At 36.9% G+C, this 21,343-nt stretch overlaps 3 protein-coding genes across 4 annotated transcripts in view; 2 read left to right on the forward strand and 1 right to left on the reverse strand.

The window, feature by feature from the left end:
* Positions 1–1,048, forward strand: part of ADCY1 (adenylate cyclase 1) — a 153,826-nt gene extending 152,778 nt beyond the window's left edge. Inside the window, exons 19-20 of the mRNA XM_031592004.2 lie at positions 13–137; positions 540–1,048. Coding sequence (XP_031447864.1) covers positions 13–137; positions 540–878 — 464 coding nt within the window. The 3' untranslated portion in view covers positions 879–1,048. The remainder of the gene's footprint in view (positions 1–12; positions 138–539) is intronic.
* The window catches only part of IGFBP3 (insulin like growth factor binding protein 3), a 70,065-nt gene that overhangs the window by 4,258 nt on the left and 44,464 nt on the right, over positions 1–21,343 (reverse strand). The window lies entirely within an intron of this gene.
* CCDC201 (coiled-coil domain containing 201) lies at positions 17,722–20,968 on the forward strand. Its single transcript, XM_031592022.2, has 3 exons — positions 17,722–17,786; positions 19,362–19,924; positions 20,802–20,968. Exons 1-3 carry the CDS (start codon positions 17,768–17,770, stop codon positions 20,886–20,888), a joined length of 669 nt encoding a protein of 222 aa, XP_031447882.2. The 5' UTR covers positions 17,722–17,767; the 3' UTR covers positions 20,889–20,968.

Here is a 21,343-nt window from a genome sequence, read left to right on the forward strand (position 1 = left end):
TTTTGATTTTAGGTATTAATGTTGGGCCTGTAGTAGCTGGAGTCATCGGAGCCAGACGACCACAGTATGATATCTGGGGAAACACTGTAAACGTTGCCAGCCGGATGGATAGTACTGGGGTGCAAGGGAAAATTCAGGCGAGTGCATTCCAAGATAACTTTGCAAACTTTATGTACCTTCTGTTTTATGTGTCACTGCATTTTCTAAGCAATCTTGAGAATATAACCATACATTTCATGAAGAAGTGAAGCGTATAATGGAAAACTACTTACTCCAGCTTACAAAAGTGGAGAATTTGGCTACATATTTTCTGATGATTAGAGCTTTATTAGCTCACACCAGAAATTCTGATTCTCAGATTCTAGTTTGATCAGTGATTTTTAATTATTTAAGCGAAGCCAGGAGCAGCAGTACACGCTAATTCATTCTGCTCATGTGCATTTCAGTATGGATAATGAAAAGTGGAGGGAGCAGTTGACAGTTCTAGGATTTACCTTGTGAACAGGAAAAATTAATCACTCTTTTTTTTCTGTCCTTAGGTGACAGAAGAAGTTCAGCGAATATTAAAGAGGTGCAGTTATGAATTTGTGTGCAGGGGTAAAGTCAGTGTAAAGGGAAAAGGTGAAATGTTGACCTATTTACTGGAAGGAAAGGCCAATGGAAATAATTCACAAACACAGTCTTTAAACTTAGAGCGGAAAATGTATCCTTATGGGAGAGCAAATGTTCAAACAAAATTGGGCACCAGCTGTCCGTCAGTGTCCTCAGTTGCTAGCTTAACTCCAAAAGCTGGCCTTGGAGCAGATCAAGCATCTACCACTCACACAAATCAAACACTGCATTATCTTCCTTCTGTGCCAGCTGTGAAGGAGGCTTAGAGCAAAGGAAATTTGGTTGTGCCATTTGCTACGAAGGTGGAGAGCAATGGTTGCCTGAATTTTTACCAAAAGATCAGAGGTCATAGGCCATGGCATTAACCAAGGACCACTACAACCCAACCAAAGAGAGCTTGGGAGCTGTGTAATGAACTCTTGGGATGGAACATATAAGGGCTAGAAATTCTGTTTGAAGAGTCAAAAACTGATTTTCTGGAAATAAGGAATATTTTCTTGGCATTTTTAATGGGTAAATGAAAAAAAAAAAAAAGATAAACATGCAAACACTTATTTGTGTGTGTGTATATCTTTTAATCTGTATATGCACATATACAAACACTCCTATGTAGACCTAATATATATATGAAAAAATAAAAATATGTATTTATTTACACATCCACTTGCAATGACATATCAAAGAGATTTCTCTTTTTGTCATAGCCAGCATTGTTTGGTCTGGGATTAGAAAAGCTGCATGTGGAGTATGTGGCAGATAAAGGTTCTTTTGGGCTACAGCAAGGATTAGATAAACTGTTCCCAGTGCATGAGTGAACAAAAAATTGTTCATTGCACTGTCAAAGGCCAAGTAATGAAGGCTGGATTCAGCAAATTGCTAAATACTATGCATTTTTAAATTTCTACTTGCATGCTCCAAAAACATGCATTGGGATATAAAGCAGATGAAGAACAGAGCTTAAATTTTGGCAGAAGAGCAATATGATGAGTTTTATTTGATGTTTGTTTGTTTATTTTTTGTTTGTTCTTGAAAGAAAAAAAAAAAAAACCACAAAGATAAAATGGCTGATCTTTAGAAGTCATTTGATTCTTTGTAAGGAGCCACCCTGTAAACACAGCAAAATGCTTATGCAATATAGAAACATGCCTTTATATACAACATCAAAGAGCAGAAAGATGGTATTATTTCAGGCTTTTACAGATAGCAAAAGTCCAACAGCTCAGTTCCAGGACTTAGCTATACCTTTTAAAGCATCTTAAAGAATTTTCCCACAGACAAACATGCTGTTGCTAGCTTTGTGCTAGCTTTGTATGTTTGTCAACATAGTTTTATGTCTTAATTGATTTTTAAATTGATGCCACAGATTATTTTTTTATATCTTGATTCTACGTAGGCTCATGATTCAAAGCTGGACAATTATAGAAAGCTATCATTCTGAGAAACAAGCACAGTCAAACTTTGCACAAATGAAGAGCTCACTAGTAAACAAGCCAGGAAAGTGAGGACTGCACTTAATCTGAATAAAAGGAAGTATATTTTAATTGCTTTGTTTTTCAATGCAGCCCACATCTTATCATGCATGGTTTCTTTTTGAATCACCAGTCTGGATGGGAAATGTATTGTACAGCTCTGTATTGAAGGAGAGTGAACTTGTCATGAACGAGTCATGACATGCTTAGACCATTGCTTTAATGTTCTGATGGGATTGCACAAGCTAACCAGCCTCACTGCTTTCCAAAAGAGAAGCAAATCTTTACATTGCTTAAAAGTATGTAAATCTTGCAGGGTATGCTAGGTGAGACCATGAGAGAGGAGTGGAGAGGGGTGAAGAGACATGGTATGGCGTGGCAAGGCAAGGGAGAAGAGAAAGAGAGGAGAGGAGAGGAGAGGAGAGGAGAGGAGAGGAGAGGAGAGGAGAGGAGAGGAGAGGAGAGGAGAGGAGAGGAGAGGAGAGGAGAGGAGAGGAGAGGAGAGGAGAGGAGAGGAGAGGAGAGGAGAGGAGAGGAGAGGAGAGGAGAGGAGAGGAGAGGAGAGGAGAGGAGAGGAGAGGAGAGGAGGGCTGAAGATGTTGAGGTTGTACTGATGAAAACTTGGATGTACTATATGTCACAATTCACTTTGTGGAGGCTTACTGTGTTACTGATTTCAGTGGAAAGAGGAATGTGATTTTTATGCAATCAGCATTTACTTTGGAAAAGTTATTATTTTGTTGTTACAAGCATGTGAACAGATTTTATGTCAACAGATGTAAATCGTTAGACAAAACCTGCAGAAGTTTCTATTCCCCGTGTAGTTGCATGCTGCAGTGAGATTCAACCACTTTTCAGCAAGATTTTACCTAATTTTTTTGTATCCTGTCAGTTAGGTTTTTCATTACAAAGCTAGCAAAATTAGTATTGTGCCTGAAGTGACTGTGAACAACTGAGGATTGCTTCCTAATTATTAGATGTACACACTGACTGACCTGTGACAAATCACTGAATTTCTTCTTATCTGTAACAGCTATTCAGCTCACAAGTGTTATTCAGAAATTATTTAACTCTGTTTTGTAGCCACTTAAATAAATACATATAGAGAGCACAAATTTAAAAGAATGAATATTCACAAATTGAACTGAATAAATGGTATCCATGCAAAGTGCACTGCATATTTTTGGTTTCTAGTAGTTTTATGAGAACTAAATCATCATGCAGTTAAGCTAAATATTTAACCAAAATGGAAAGTTGTATATGCAAAAGCATTAATTTCTCAGTTCCATTAACAAAGAGACCAAAATATACAATTTTTGAATCAGCAGACTTGGTGAAATATCACCGATAATAATAAAACATTTCTTTTACTTCTACTGCTACTACAAAGCAGAGTAAATTCAAATCATTTGTTTTGATATTTTAAAAGACTAACAAGTGCTAGTGGAATTACTATGGAGGTTTTCTAAGTCTGATCCTCTTCTCCAGCATGCAAATATGGCAAGTGTTTTAGGAAGAATGTCCTTCATCTTCAATGGAAAGGACCATTCCATTGGCTAGCTACCTGTGGGGCTCCTTTGCATTAGTTAGTGCCTCTAGAGCAGCATGAGTGTACCTTGGATGGATTCTGGCATTGCAGCTGGTCCAGTTTGGCCTTGCTATCTTATGCCATCACTGATGATGCATTTTAAGTCAGTTTCCAGACTTTGAGTCCTAGCATTAATGCTCTTTTTGTGGTTGTTGTTGCTGTTTTTATTATGGGAAAATCTGTATTTTTTCTACTTCTATGTAGTAGTGGACAAAGAAGTATAAAATTATGGAAAATTCACAAAGTAAACAGCTGTGAAAAAAAGGCAATTTTTACAAACCATTCCTACAGGGAATATAAATTGTGATGTGATGAAGCTGTTCTCTTTGTGCATTCCCCCTCTTTTCATATCATTTTCCTCCTTTTTTGTGTGTACATTTGTTTAATTTCAGTTCTTGTATAGTAGCTTTAGATGACAGATTTAATCTCTCTGCTGTATTGCATTTTTATCTCATCAAAAACACACAGAGATAGTAATGACTCCCAGTAACTCCATAAATGTACGTATTCTGCCAAATTAGAAAAGTCTGTCATCATTTTTTAAACTAAAAATTGGCTGAAGATTGTGTGTGGCCAACTCCAATATCCCTTAAAATAGTTCTATGGGATTTGGGTTGGGCCCATCTTAATGCAATTTTTTACTCTCTTGCATTTATTAATTTTCTGGTCAAGCTCTGAAACTGTTGTTTGGATGACCTTGCTGCAGCACCAGCAAAGAGTCAGTTTTGCCTCACAGTACCCCAGAGTCCCTTACTTTTACCTGAGGGTAGCTAAACTATGTACTGTGGGCAGAATAGCCTCCTGCATTTCTGTTCACTGTTCTGTGCAGCTCTTAGCTAGAAACAATTAACAGATATGAGTCCTACAACAACGTGATGCCATTTTGGCATGTTAATGCGTGTCAACACCAAGCACAATATTTCACATCAGTTTGCACATTTTCTCTTTAGGATAACAGTAATAGTTGAAGGTTTTTGTTCTTTATATAGGAAATAAGTGTCAGAGATGTTCAAAGTCTCTTTACTATCTTGGGAGCTAATTTCAGAAGTGTTCCCATGCTACCTTTATCTTGAAATGATTTTTTAACTACTATTCTCTGCTGGCATTCAATTGCATTACTGGCTAGATATTTCCCAATATTTTCCATTCACGCTGGCTAGAAAGCTATTTTATCCAACCTGTAAATTCATTGTTATTTGTAGCTGCTTCCAGCTGTAAGAAGTCACACTCTGTTGCCTTCACAAAAACACGAGCAAATTATCCCTCGCTTTCTCTAGGTGCAGGTGAAAGCCTGCAGAAACCACCAGAAGTTTAGAACGCTTACAAAAGTCAGGAGCTGAGCTTCTGAGGCCAAGTTTTGCTTTGGGTTATAGTGATGACTCCCAATGGCATTGAGCTTAAATCACCATTTTACAACACTGTAAAAGAGTAGGTTAGGAAAGTCTGCTGCGTACTTTTGCTCATAATTTATCTGTAAGGCAAAAGTACTTGGGAGTTACTGTTTGAAGTGAAAAAGTATGTGACCTGTGCCATTTCAGCACTTTGAGACATCCGATCACTGTAGTAACTAGAGTGAATCATTTTCATGTGTTAAATGAATACCTGCTCATAGGAGAAACAACTTATTTTCTCTGCATCGGCAAGTCCAGATTCTGTATGTGTACTGCCCAGGCAGGAGGACTATTTAGCCATAATGTTCTTTCAAGTTAGAGTTTTGTATTACAGTGAAAAACCAACATTTTTTAATTAGTGATAAACTGTATTATAATGCCTTATTTATTTTTAATCTTGTACAGTGTTACAAAAGAACTGAAAACACTGGCCTTTCATGTATTATTCACTTAAAGGATGTATTGTGTGAAATTTTGTAAATAGGTTTAGCTTTGACAGGTAATTGCATGTACACTTGTATAAAAAAGAAGCAAAAAGGCACACTTCTAACAAATTTTTGTAACAGACATTTTACATGTGCATGGAGAATATAAATCCTTTGGAAATGAATGTCCTTTTGGTTTTCCTTGCAATATACTGCATGCCATTCATGCCTGACTTCAGCAAAACAAATCAAAACCAGTAAGTTTTACTAAATGTTTTCGACATATCACTTCTGACAAAGTTAAATCCACTAGTTTGCATGTGTGTTTAGCAAAGCAAAATCAAAATGCAAAGATCAAAATATGAAGAAAAGTGTTTTAATGATCATGATCTGCCAACCGCAGTGTTCCAAGATGCATAATACAGTATATGAAATGTGTTTCCAACTTCTATGCTGTCTTTATAAGGTACCTGCTGGTCATTAGAAGCAATAAACTTTACTTACTGTAATATAAAAAGCAAGAAGATATTCTAGTTCATAATTGTGTAATATTTGACATTCAATGGGTACTCTGTGATACTGCATTTGATGTAGTATTGTCATCATGCAGGACCAACTGTCAAATCCATTATTGCTGTATGCAGGTACAACACTACAGAAGGTAAAGAAGGTGAATTTGGCCCATTGATGTTACCCAGAGTATATTCCTAATGTATTAAGTTATCGTATGTGGAAAATACATGATGCAAATAGATTCTGTTTCTAGATACATACATGTATATATATATGTGTGTGTATATATATATAATTCATTTTGTTGCCTTATTTTTTTATTAGCTTTTATGACCCATTTTCCAAAAGACTTCTGTTGCTAAGCAGAAAATACCGAACTGAGAGTAGGAGGAAGTTGTTAGAGTATTCTGGCTTTGAGCTGCCTGTAAAACCCTGTGTTGATGCTACTCCTGCTCCCACTGAAGCCATGCTTACAGGCTTGCCTCCGTTACACATTTCAGCATAGACCAAAGTTTGAGCCGCCTGACAGTTATCGACATAAGAGTAATACATCAGAATCCAATCCTCTAACAGATTTTTCCTCTTGATGCTAAATGAAACTTTAAATTCTGGAGACGTTTTGCACACATCATTTTTAAATTTCTATTTCTATCCATATTTTAAGTATCTATGTCATTACAGCTACTTCTGGTCTTATTTAAAGTATTGCTTTGTGATAAATCAGGAGATTATAAGAACATGACACTGAGGTTATTGCAAGAAGAAAAAAGGGCTGAACTATGAGTACTTTCCACTACAGATTAACAAAGGATTCTTTACACATAGGAGCTAGTTTGATAATGGGATTTAGAAATCTGTTCATTTGTTTAATCAAGTGACTGCGATGCTAACTATGCAGCGCATTTTCTACAAGCAATTCTATCATCATAAATGAAGATTCATGCATCATAGATTCACACGTCATGTACCAGTTGTTTGCATGCAATAACTATCTTGGAGTGATGATTGGCTTCATAGAGTAGTTGAGTTTCTAACAGTTGTAAATTAACTCATCTCGAATTCAGTGGGTTTTACATCTCAGTGTGCACAATTCTGACTAATGACAATCTGAAATCTAATTCTCTACTCCAGCCCTGTGTTTGGTTTTTTTTTTTTTTTTTCAGAATTCCCTATAGACTTTTTTTGTATCTTTATTCCTGTTAATCACATATTTCTGAGTTTTCAGGCTACTTACTTCTGACCAAATGTAAATAATGAACAAATAAGTCAATCTAACTAAATGGGAAAAAAAAATGAAGGTTGGGTGTGGGGACTGTCTAGTGCTCTTTAAGTCTACTTCAAAATGTCCACTGCTTGGGTTACCTGGTGCAATCTATAATCTGATCAATGCAAGGGCATAAGTAGGAAAAGACAGAAAAGCAGGAAATCAGCAAAACTAACAAATAACAAAAAATAAAGTAGGCTAAAATAAATCAATTACTGAAAGGAAAAGGTGAAAAAACAGTACTCCTGAAGTCAGTGGTAAAGCTGTCAGTGATGCCTACAGTTCTTGAGTGTTTGAGCTGCCGAAGGACTCAACCAGCTTCATACTGCAACAAAATTAAGTCTTGTGTTTAACTGCATGGCCAGCTCCATTCCTGAGATTTCATGTCTCTTCACATCTATAAGAGTGTTCAAGATCTCTTGGTGAACTGCTTTAAAAATGCCTGACAGAATCATTATGAACAGTTGGGGCTGTTACCTTTAAAGTCTGTTTTCCAATCACAAGCAAGCACTTTGAAATCTGAATTAACTTTGGTTAACATACATAGCCAATATGCTGAAGGGACTAGATTTTACTTGTGCCTTACTGCATGATGGAAGATCTGCTTCTTTTATACTAGCATTCTCATTTTATGTCTTCTGTGACATCAGACATGTCACGCCAGCATAAGACTGGAGTTACAAACAGTGCTGCATTACTGTGAAGTGTTTTTACTACTTCCTTTCCTACTCTGGCTCACTACCAGCACAGTTATGTCAGTGCAAAGAGCGATCCAAGTGTTTATGGAGGGAGGCCATAGACATGTGTATATGGCTCCAAATTAAATAAAGAACAGGTTTTCTATTAATCTCAGTGTTCACAGAGCTGAGATTTGCAGAAAAGTACGGACAAATAGCTTGAAGCTCCTTTGAAAAAGCTGGTTGCTCTCCTCTTCAGAACTCACAGGCTGACACAGCATGTTAATTTAATATATCCAGAACACCTACGGCTTGTAACAGCACTGCCATGTTTGCTAGACGTAGGTTAACAGTCCTTGTGGTGGACAGTTGTAAGGTGTACTTCAATTACTGAGGTTCTTCACTCTTACTGTTCAAGTGTCTTACTGCTCAAGTGCCTGATCTGCTACTTTGATCTGAGACTTGTTGATGGTGGCTTCAGTAGGACAATTCTGAGCTGGCATGTTGATGTTGTTTAAGTGATTTCTCACTTCTTTTACTCTTTAACTAACATGGATGCAAAGGCAGTCTTCTCTTACATTTCAAATGCCATTCAAATGATGTATCAAGCATTTTCAACGAAGTGTAGGTGAAAATGAATTACTGTGCCATCACAACTTTGCTTACTGATAACTGCTTTTCTAAATTCTTACAATATATATCCTTCCTGCTTTTATTTTATAGTGATATTACAGTAGTTCAACTGAGAATGAAAGAAGTAATTATGTGAGCTGCATATTTCATTTATCTATGTGTGCACAAATTTGAACTTAGACATAGCAAATACAGAGTTTCTGCTCTGCGCTGAAGCAGCCGATTATTATATAGATGCAACTTTGGAAAATGTTCTGATAAGAATTAAACTAAGGCTTTCAGAGTTCTCACTCAGAAGAGTAACTGAAATAATTTTGGAGTACCATTTCAGGAGCAGTTTTACCTTATTCAGAGAATTACAGAACTGCAACATTATTTCCAGTGAAACCCTAACCAGAGTGTAAAAAAACTCTTCTTGGAGGGGTGTTTTTTTCCTTAATATACTTGTTTCTACATTCATCTGTGTGCAAGTGATCAGTAGACAGAATTTGGATAATGACGCAAAACAATTTTCACAATTTCAGTAGTTTCAGCCAAATTTGGCCCATCTCTCAAAATCCTTACCACTAAAACTCATGCTGCAGCCTGCAACTCTTTGAATTTTATCCTGTTAATTAGCCCTTGCACTTTACTGTCAGGAGGTTAATTCTATTCCTTCTGGTATAGTTTCATATGTTCTGCTTGAAAATGAAATGCTAGGTATTTTTCTGATCTGTTATTGGAAAGATCAAAAATTGTATGTGATTCCTTCTTTTTATAACTAAATGTCCAGCACCCTAAGTAGAAAGCAAAAAACATTTGAAGCATGTGTTTTACAATCAAAATTAGTCTGCCTACACGTAAGTACTCAGTGTCCATTGTAGGCTTATCCATAATTTTAAGTATCCCAGAAATATTTTAACACCGAATAATTATTCTTTGGAAGCAAAAATGTGAATTGTTGCTCATAAACACTGCACTACTTCTTAAGAAATCAGCGTGCTCCTCCAGCCTTTAGTTGTTCAGCTCCATTCCATTTTTATTACAGGCAGCTCTCAGGCTTGCTTATTGTCTTCCTGTGTAAGTTCTCCATCTCACAGCTGTCAAAACTTTTCTTTTGGCAAGTAGAACAAATTATTCAAACAGTAGAAACGGATCTGACAAAATCTTGTTAGGAAGTGGCCTGCATGCAACAGAAAACCTGAGGTGGCAGGTAAGTGAACTCTGTGGTGGGAGTGCAGACTCCAGCAGCTGGCAGCACTGGGCAGCAAGGCTCAGCCCTGCCAGATGCAGACAGAGCAGCATCTGTGATAGAATTCCCAAAGAAAAGGCACAGTTACACAGGAGAGAGGTAACCTAACTCATGCTGTCTAGCAGTTTAAAAAAATAAGTAATAATTATAAATAAATAATTTATAAATAAATAATTTAAGATTGTGTCCAGATATCACTCTATTAAAAAATAAAGAAAAAAAAAACAGAATGGAGGATTGTCAGAGTGGTTGAATTTAGTATTCAATAAGAGGAAAATGCTAGCGGAATTTTACCAGCTGCTTAAGCTGCAGATGTTAGCAACAAATCCTATATTCCTTCCAAATTAACTTGAATATTCTGTTTAGGCTTCAGAAAAAAATCTAAACCATTTCCATTCCTCAAAGGGAAAACCAAGCACAATCTTCTCTTTATTTAACTGGCATATGAGTTTTCAGAAGATATTTTAGTCTGTTTTACAGCCCTGTAGAGTTAATGCTTCCTTTAACTTCAGTGATTGTTGAATTGCTAGATCAGGCCTTACTATAAGAGTAAGGAACTATCTATTACTCTCCCATTAATGTCAAACGGGTTGTAGCCAGTGACTTCAAAGGGACCAGGAGGAGGCCTACTGTAACATAATAGAAACATCTACATAGGTAAATAAAATTAATATCTCTATCTTTAAGGAATGAACTACTAAGTCAAGATGTCATTTCCCCAACTATTGAAGACCACTGATACATAGAAATAATTTTTATAACTACATAGCTATACACTATATATATATATATATGTATGTATATACATAGTATGATACAATAACTTAACACTGGGTAACTTCTAATGATAGATTTGCATTAATAATACGGGTCTTTTTATGTAAATAAAATACTGTAGAGTATCTTCCAATCTTTTTCAGGATTGTTAAACTGAGAAGAGCAATTGAATATTTGTCCTATTTTTATGTTAAAAAGTGAATGAACTGAAATGTTAAATGTGAATGTAAATTTCTTATTGCAACTTTTATACTGAGTGTTTGCACTATCATAATTTCTGGAATCCAATTAAAAACGAAATAATAAAAAAAATCAGCTTGAATAAACAGTTGTTTCAGATTGCTTTTTTTTTTTTTTTTTTTAATGTAGTTGCAGTGGTTATTCTATACCCAAGCTGCCTTTCAAAAGTCCCAAAAGGCTGCTTCTCAGTATGCTACGAGTACACATCTAGAAATCCTACAATTTTACTTCCACAGTTGCTTTGGACTTAAGAACCCTTTGGGACCAACCCAACTCCATTGTGAGCCATATTGACTTTCTGCATTGCACACAGTGGAAGCCAGCTTGGGCCAAGCTCTGCATCCAGTGTGCTTGCAGAGGAAAGTAAACATGTACAGATACTGGCACAGTACTGGCCACAGAGACCAGAAGAAGGGAAGGGGAAGTTCATCTCTCCCTCTCCCTCTCTTTCTCTCTCCCTCCCTCGCTCTTTTTCTCTCTTCCTCTTCCTCTCTTTCTCTCTCTCTCCCCCCACACAGGCCATTAAGAACTGGCCCCACACTATTCCCATTCATGAGCATCCAGTAGACCGTGTAAAAGTGGTTTATATTGAGAAAACAATGCAAGATACAGAACCAGCCTAAGTGTAAAATTGCGTTGCCTAACTTAAAAATAATTTGAAGACTGATTGAAGTTGTATCAGTAACATGACACATAGGAGGCTCTGTAGGTTTGGACACCATACCAAATTAACCTGATTGTACCACTGTCAAATCACAGCACATTCCCATCTGGTCAACTCAGAGTAAAAGCAGAGACACTCAGGCCCATCACATCCGTCCAGATAACTTGGAAATGCAGAGTTCCTTATGATTGCAAACAGCCTGGGCTCAGGTGCAAAGTCTTTTTATCAAATGCTAGACAAAGGCTCCTGAGCTGTTTCTTATGCATATTAGAGAGAATAGTAGGAGTTGTACAGAATTATGATGTCAGTAAGTATGACGGAATAGTTCTTGGTTTGCCTTTAACTAGTGAGAATTGTTTGAGGCCTTGCAGAACTATTTATTTTTTTCCTTTTCCCCAAGGAAGCCAAACCTTCTTAAATTTCAATAAAAGCAGCTCTGAAGTCAAAAGGATCCAAATAAACTGAAAATCTGGCATTCATCTTTAACTGGGGCTGTTCTGCCACATTACTATTTTGTGCCTTTTTTTAATATTAAAGAGTTCAACTTTCATTGTATCTTTTAAGGAAGAAGTATATAAATATAGATAACATACATAAAATATGTACACACATACATTAATAAGTTAGCATATATTCTGGATTAATGACCCAGGTCAGGTATATTTTCTTGTTGTCACCCATTACACAGCTGAATTACTTCAGAGACATAGTTACACTGTATGAGAATTCGTATTACTTAAATAATGAGGTAGTTTCAGCAGCAGATTGCTTAAATCCTCAGGTAATATTTATGGACAAGGATGGTCATTTATGTTATAGAAATCCAGTCCCTGAACAAGAAATTCCAAAGCAACTGCATTTTTATGCCACAAACCACCCAGGACTAGAACTAGTGTTTTCATCTAAAAATGTTACCTGAGAATATTGTCAATTTAAAACAGGGGGAAAGGGGAGAATGGAAAATGTGAACACTGTGCATAATCCAGGTATTATTGGTGCATTGCCAGTGCACCTATGTCAGAGCTTTCCAGTTTGCAGCCATTCCCTTGGTCAGCCTAGGGAACCTAAGACAACCTAATGCACAGCTTCTGCTGGCAGAACATGATTTTCTGCTGTCCACCAGAATAAAATGATAAGTACCAACCATGGACCATCTTCTCATTTGGATTTTTATTTTGGAAACAAAATGAACAAACAGAAATATATCTGGAAAGCAATCCATGCAGTGGAAATTGTGACAATTTTGGTTTTCATTAAACTGTGGATAGAATTTGAAGACAGAGATCTTGAGGTATAGCCAGGCCATTATCAGTCCTGATCTGATATGAAACATCCAGTTCTGTGCAGATTATCTATTGCAGTAATAATTTGCACAGCTTTTCAGGCTCAGGGCTCAGAGAATAGAAAGAAGCATTTAATTTTGCATTAATATAAACCTCCCAGGCCTTTGCTGTTTTTATACTTATAGCCAGAGAGTAGACTACCATTATTAGATCTAACTATAGCAAATTAATGACGAATAACTAGAAGAAGCTAGTGATGAACAAGTAGTCATGAATATTACTAATGTCCTCCTTTCAATTCACTTGGCCTAGTTTGAAGATGCCAATAATGGATTTCATAAACAACAGGATGTAAAAATTACTATGCCACTGTAGATGAAGTGGATGAGCTTCCCTATCACAAACCCACTGCTTCACTAAGTCAGTGGGACTCTGGTGGCTTCACTAACACTCCCTCAGCTAAGACCACCTGGAGATTTGTCTATCAGATTTCAATAGAAGGAAGAGCCACTGATAGATCTCTGACCTTCTGCAAAGTAATATACTCAGTCTGGACACACTACTTCACTGCTCGAAAAGCATTTCTTGTTTATTATTAGATGTAATAAAGTAAATCCATCATTTTCTGATCACTGAGAGATTTTAAGTTAGACATTTGTTTGGCACTGGCCAAACTGTGCTTATACTGTTGCCAGAAGTCATAAAAGCATGACTGTTTTTTTCCAAGCTTTATAGTTACTCTGCATGTTTATTGAACTTAGGCAATAACATTATGTGCTCCTCTGCAGCACTGCCAACATAATTAGAGAGGAGCAGTCATATCAGAAAACAGACAGCACGTTATTGAGGAAAAGTCCTTGTTGAATATTAACTCAGTTTGATTTCTGGGATGTAGAAACATGCAGAAAATATATAGGACACCGTCTAGCAAACAAACAACATGCAGATAGAACACAATGAGGCCCTCTGGTAAGACTGAGGTGGATAAGCATATAATGAAGAGGAGTCATTGACGTAATTACAAAGGCAGGTGGTGGCACATTGATTTTATGAAGGTTAATGACCTCTACTAGTATTGAAGTGTACATAGTTTCTTACCATTTAGGTAACTAGACTTTTCAAAAGTCAAATATTAATCAGTCAGACTACTGGATAGCAATAGACTTTTCTCAGTTTAGTATTTCCCACTGTGTTCAAAGAATGAATACTTGTCTATAATAAACTTGCTTAACCAAGAGAGGCAACAATTTTTACTGCCTTGGAGTTTTATAATTGATTATAAGATACCAGCTTATTTAAATATTTACAACCTAATCCTCCTCTCACAGAGAGTCCAAGCACTGTGTCTGAGTGCAAAACTGGGCCCTGCTAAGGGAGGATGCGTCACTGACCTTGTCTGTGAGCCCCGATACATCATGAGGGGATAAAGGTGTGCTCTTTAAGGCTTTTGTTTACTCAGTCTGACATTAAAGCAGAAAAAAAAATTGGCTGATAGGATACTACTTTTAATTCCAGGCAATTGTTGGATCTAGATGGAAATTTTCTAACTTCTATAAAAAGCATATAAGAATATTTGCAATGGTTTGGAAACAAAGCAGTATTGTTATTCCTTACACTCTCACTGCAATTAATCATATGGAAGGAGATTTAGATGTTTAAACAACAGTTTGACATCCTGAGTAGCTACAAAATCCATTCAGCAAACCATGTTGTGGCTTTTAGTATGCAGAATCAGACTTGCTATCCAGTCATAGTAGAGGGACACTACCCAAAATCTGAAAAACAGTTTGTTACTCTGTGTAAAGAGTTGTCTAGGTTTCCCTGGAGCCTTCACCTCAGACTGTTTAAGAGTCATACCTATGACAGCTATTGGAATGGGAATTGTACCACGCTTAGGTCAGTCTGTGGACAATGTAGTAAAAAACATTGATCTTGTCTCTGACCAGGAATAAAGGTCATTGTAACACTGGAAAAACAGACTATTCCAACAAGGTGCAAGGTACCACTTCCACAATATTGCTATAAATTATGGTGTTTTTTTTTTCCTCCAGTAATCATAATATCATAATTCGATGTTTCACTGACAATAAAAAAAGACTTCTTAAATTCCAAAACTGTTAGAGATCAGGTTCATAAATTTGCATAGCTTTTGTTTGGCAGACCACAGAGGATTATAATCCTTGGTTTCTGAAGATTTCCATGAAATATATGTACTAAATGACTGCCACCATAGTATATCCTCTCCCAAATCTCAATATTCTCAGCACCCAAGCATGAAATTCCTACTGCAATCAGTGAAAATAAAGGGTTAAGGTTCCTTTGAAAAGTCCCAGTGGACTTCTCCATACAACTTTACATATCTAAACAGGCTTTGGACTGCTTGCATTTCAATTTCTATGGCTGCCCAAGATGCTTACAACTTGGGAAAACAGAGGTTCTGCTCCTTTTGCATATCCCATTGTATCAAAACTCTGGATAGACCAAGGAAGGCACTAGAGCTGTGGAGGTTAGTTCATGATGAAGCTCCCTGCTAGTTTCAGCCCTCATGCTGATAAATAAGATGCAGCACTCTGGTTTTCACTGAAAAGTTCAATCTGTCAGTCAGTTTTAGAGCACTCTGATTTGACTTTACACCGCAGAACTCAAACAGAGGAAGGAGAGATTATGAGAATTTGAATTAGATTTTAATTGTAGAAGGATTTCATCCAAAAACAACTGATAATCTGAGCCTAAATTTTCTAAACTGTTTAAGAAATATAGTATAATTTCCTTTCTCTTTGATTTTTCCATCCATTCTTCTAATTTATTCTTTTCATTGCATTGTAAAATTAGGAAAGCATTTTCCTCTCTGTCTCCTTCCCTACTCGTCTTTTTCTTCTTTTTCTTCTCCCCTTATTTGCCATCACCATCCCTTGTATTCTTCCTCTGGCTCTTCCTACTTCCTTCCATTTCTCCAAACAAGAACCACCCCACTTTGATTCATGACTGATGAGCTGCACTTGCCAGCTCCTTTTCCTACTGTCTATTACGTACTTTTTGCAGAATAGCCCGCACCAAAAAGCCCTTAGACTAGTCACAAGGGTAGGGAGAAGCCTGGTACTACAGACTATATCAAATTCCAAACTGTTGGGACACTTTCGCAAGATTTCTGACTTTACAAACTAGAAATACAAAACCAATTTGACATGTTAGGTAAATGTAGGTGCTAAGTTTGGCCTTCAAGTTCTCTTCAGAACTGTTTAGCAGCATAATCAGAGTGGGAATTGAAGAAATGAACAGAGCAGCAACTGAAAACGTGTGGTCTCAGATTAGGTCAGAACACTACGGGGAAAAAAAAGTGTCCCATGGTAATGCATGTTACTTCTTGGTAAATTACTCAGACCCACCGAAAAGCTTCTTGTATAGGTTCATGCTGCACAACACTGTTTTCGTCCCACCCTTGCTGGGATAGGCAGTAGTATGTCCCACTTATACAGGGCAGCGCAAACATTGCCACACTATGTCAAGACATCACTGCTCTGTGCTATATAAAGAACTGCCTTGCTGAGCTCTGCAAGACACAGTATGGACGACCTGGTGGGTCTGTTCATGAAGCCACAAGGCCACTAGTTTGAAAACTAACTACTAATAGTCAAAATGAGGTAAGGGCTGGTCTAGCCTCTTCTGTGTTTATAAGGGACCAAGATATTTTTTTTCTTTTACCCAGCCACAAATAACTCAAAATAATTTTATGTTTAGCTCTCAAAATATTCCTGTAGGAACCTCCCCTGGGACTTTAGGAAATAAATAGCTTTACCTGGACCAGCTATTTATTTCCATAACGTTTACTTATGCAATCCATGTGATTCTAAAGTGCCTCAATTTCTCAAGCTCTCTTTCAGTTCCTTAGGGGCAGATAATTTAAACCTAGAAGCATACCCCATGTATTGACAGACTGTTATTCCTAAATATTGAACTGGTAGCTCCAACTCTCTATTCATAGCGCAAGTATTAATACAGCAAGTTAGAGTGGTTTGTGATTAGGTTTGAAATGCTCAGATTCCCTGCAACCACAAGTTCAACTCCTGGCAAGATCAGACCTTTGACCTCCTGTTGAGGTGTGTACTACAATCTCAGATCATCCACATAAAGCCCTGAAATTAGGTCCGTCTGATCAATCTAGATTTTAAAGCTCCAACAATTCATGCTTTGTCAAAAAGGGTTACCCCAATATCTGTGCTAGCATTCTTCCACATCCCTGCTTGCTCTACAGTGTTATGATGGCAGCTGTTTACTGCCTTCCTCCCCAAAATTCACTAGCACTTCTGTGAGGCTGGTTCAGTCCAGCTGCATTTTTTGTAAGCAAAAATTATGGTCCTCCACGTGAACCTTGGCATTACATACCAATACAATTCTCATCTAAGAGCTGATGGTTTGTGACAAAATTCTTCTGTATAAAATGCCGTAATCTCCACAAATGTTAGTTGCAAGCACTGTGAAATCCACACTGCAGCAAAACAATATTCAGTGTATTCTTACTATCTATATTATACGAAGAGTTTTTCATTGAAGATTTAACATATTTTTTCTAACATTAATTTTTCAGGTAATAAAAAGAGAGAAAATAAAATCTGAATAGAAACTGAAACATATCCATAAACAAGCATCCGTCTTGTAACAGATCCTCAACATGCCATAAACTGTTATGTGAAGCCAATAAATCACTAGATTTATTGTCATTGAAGTAGGTAGCAAGCAGCAGAGCCTAAACAGCAATAAATTTAGCACATAGATAATTTGGATAGCCTGTTTTCCTATGACTTCTTCTTCATCTTAGGTTACTATTCAGCATTTTTTTTTTTCATTTAGCAGCACTAACGAAGCTCCTAAAAAAACGCCAGATGCATCGTTTGGGGAGTTTCTGCAGCAAAGAATGCTGGGAAGTTACCAGGGCTATAAGAACTGAGGCAGGAGCTTTACCTAGATCACCTGGAAAGGAGAGAAGTAGTAGAAGACTTCAGATGGAACTTAATAGCACCGGTAAGGTTGTTTTCTTTTGCTGTTGTAGATTCTATTAGATTCTATCATTCTTAATTGTTTAACTTTTTCTGCCATTTTTAGTTTTCTCTTCCTCCCTCCTTTTTTGGGTGTATTATTAATGGTATTATTAATACAATTGGGGGGGGGAAGTGTTTCTTACAATTGTGTCTAAAGTATGGAGAAGTATTTTGCTCTTCTCAGAAGCTTTGGTTGGAAACAATTTTAAAAGCTAACTTTAGAAGTACAAATACAAGCTTGTAATTACTCACGTAAACCGTTATTTAATGACTAAGGGGAAAGCATCAAAATGTATAGTAGTACTGGGAGGTAGGGAGGGGGTTTGAGGAGTTGTAAACTTATGTTGATTTCCATTTCTAGTCTATTCATGTAGATTTACTACCAGTAAGCTTCTAAGACTAAGGGAAGTTAACGTGACTGAACAGTGAGGTGAAAAAACAGTCAGCTCAGGGCTGCTTATAATCAGTCATGAAAGCTGGCAACACTCAGAAGTGGGAGGAGAAATGGTTATTCAAAGTAGGTAATAAAGGTTTACTATTATTTCCTCTTTCTAAGGAAGAAAAAAAAAAATCTATTGAAGAAGTTCCCTTGTTTGCCATCTTGTGTTCTCTAGAAACATGAAGTGGGTATGGTGCTACCAAACTTACAGACTCTACACAGGTGCAAAACACTTCCAAAGAATGGAGAGCTGATGCCTTTCTTCTCATAGAAGTTCAGCTCACCTATGTGTGATCTTTTATATAGAGGTCTCAGAACATAAGTACTCAAAGTCTGTTGCTCTTCTATGCAGTCAGCCTGTATAAAATATCTGAATTGCCTCATGAAACCACACAGTTCAGCAACTATTAGGATAATATTAGAACACTTAAGATGGATATTCTAATTATGCTTTAAGGTGTATTTATCTTAGGCTTCTTCAGGTTTAAGAAGATGGTTCTTTTCTGTTGTTGATGCAGCTGTAGAAGTAGGGAAATAAACAAAACAGCAACCTTGCCATTGTTGTAAATTTAACTGTACAAAATATTTTAGGATCAAATTCCGAAGTAGTAAGACTTTCTATGAAATGGTAAGTGGGAGGGAATTAGAAGCTTTTCTTAAAATGATTGTTCATGCAAGAGTAACAAAATGGCAATTAGAGTAAGACAGATTATTGCTTGAAACCAGAATGTCTCTCTTACTCCAGTGTGCTTTCATTTTTCCTATGCTATTTATTCCTTTTGGTGTGCCACAGTTACCATTGCCTTCCACAGTTTCAGTAACTGCAACTCCAAGGCATATCTGCTTATGCTGAAGGAAAAACAACTATTGTAATGAAGTTACAGCTAATAGGATTGCTTAAGTCCTCGCCTATGTGGAGCTCTGCATGCAGAGGGCTAAGACAGGAATAAGTGTTTTCTAATCTCTTAAACCCTTTAAGAATATTCATCAATATAATAGGTAAAATTCACGTAGAGAGAGTGCTCTTATTTTCATGCTTGTATTTTTTCTTGCAACTGAACACTTTGCATGACATCTTATAGTATATGAGCAATGACACAATTTTCTTTCTACTTTAAGATGGCGAACCTGACTTCCTGATGTCAGAGGAAGAAGATTCTATTTCATGCGTTAAAAGATCTCTAAAAAGAAAACTGGTGAAACACAGCACTCCAGTGGACTCAGTGTTCTCAGGAAAAACACCATCTCTTTCAGGTCCAATCAATTGGTCAATCAATGACCAAGATCTCAGTAAGAGAGCTTATGTATCCCCAGTGCCAAAATCAGCTCTAGGAAAATCAGTAGCTCAACTATCATTGGCAAGTGTTGAAGCATACTTCCCTCATACGTCTCCAAAAAGGTATTCAGTAGTATTTGACTTGCAAGATTCCAGTGGAGAGAGAAGCCATAGTTCTCGAGCTGTGTATTCTAGAAGACGACTTTCCACAGTATTGGCATCTGATGAATCAATTGAAGAGACAAGTGAAAAGGTTGCCTCAAGTGCAGGAACTCAAACTCCCACAAAAGCATCTGAGAAGTTAGCAGGAACTCCCAAGAGTGGATCTTCATGGATGGTTTCTGGAATACCAGGAATAAAAGATCCTCCAGTGTTGAAAAAGAAGAAAACTGATAAAGCTATTGTGGTAATTATATTCTCCATATACTGTGAAATAGCATATAGTTTTGTGCCAATACTGTATCTACACATCTTTCTAGTAATAGAAGAATACTGTGGTTATACAACATTTCCACAACTTTATTAATAAGAATGTATGTCCCTGTTCATACTGATAACTTAGATTGTGTGATATCACTCCAGCTAGACTAGATGTGATTTACTCATTTGGTATTTAATTTAGCTTCTGCACTTGCATGTCAATATATGAATGGTACTGCAGAAGTAGTTTGCTTCTCTGTAGGAGGAATTTAAGAATGGGAAGAGATTAGTGGCTTAAACTGGAAAAATTCTTAAATTTCTTCATGTTGGAGACTTAACTGAAAATGCAGGAGTTAAAAAAAACAATCTACTACTTGGCCTGTTTAATTGAAATCATAACGCTTTATAGAAAGAATTCTAGTCATTGCTAATGTTAGTCTTGTGTACAACCCTTCAATTAGTGTAAGGTATCCTGGGAAAAGCTTAGATTAGTAGTCCTTATACAGGTGGTCTTGTTTGATTAAAATGGAATTAGAGATCTCAGCTTCCTGCAGCTTTGATTATCAGCATGGACTCTGTGGCAAGTTCACAAAAAGGAAAATAAGGCAATGGATTTGGAGTGTGAAGACTGTCATGTTAGTGTGCAAACCATCAAATTCTGTTTTCTTGGATTTATCTGTGGGTTTTATTTTTTTCTCCATTTTATTCACAGGTATTTTGAAAGCTCAGGAAGATATGCTCACTCTGAGTTAAAGCTTCTTAGCTTAAAACAAATAAATGTTCAGCCCAAATCTAGCTGTGCTTGTTTTTAAAGCATATGAAGTCTAAACAGGTCAGAGTAACTATTTCTTTTTCTGTAACAGAGAAAGAAACAAAGAGAATGGGTGCTTCGCCAACTGAAAAACATTGAGGAAGCAACTAAACATGAATTAACAATTGAAGAAGTTTGATCAAACTATTTTTGGAAGTAATGATGTTTCGTGCTTATTTTGTGAATAGCAGATTCCAATAAAGTGCACATCTGACTAAACTGCAATGCCTGTTGGGCTTCCTATTAAGTCTAAGAGATGTCAGCTACTGCTTCTATGTGAAACAACATTAATCTGCAATAGCTAAATGCCTGGAATAAAGGAAGGGAGAGAGTTAAGTAAAAATCATTCTTCATCCTGCCACAGTTGCCACTTATCACAATTGTTTGTATAGCATTCAAATCTTCAAGGGTTGCTGATGTTCTTGAAGTGACAAAGTCCTAGTGGCCACATGAATGTAATCCTGGTTTGTCAGTGGAGAATCTCCTCATTGAGAGAGTAATAAAAACATGCAATCAGAAATGTTTTTACTGTTAGCTGGGGAGATGAGGAAATAGTGAGAGGCACCAGGTTGGGAGTCTTTAGAGATTACTATC

This window comes from Phasianus colchicus, chromosome 3 (assembly GCF_987193195.1).
Source record: "Phasianus colchicus chromosome 3, bPhaCol1.hap1.1, whole genome shotgun sequence".
Classification (NCBI taxonomy): domain Eukaryota; kingdom Metazoa; phylum Chordata; class Aves; order Galliformes; family Phasianidae; genus Phasianus; species Phasianus colchicus.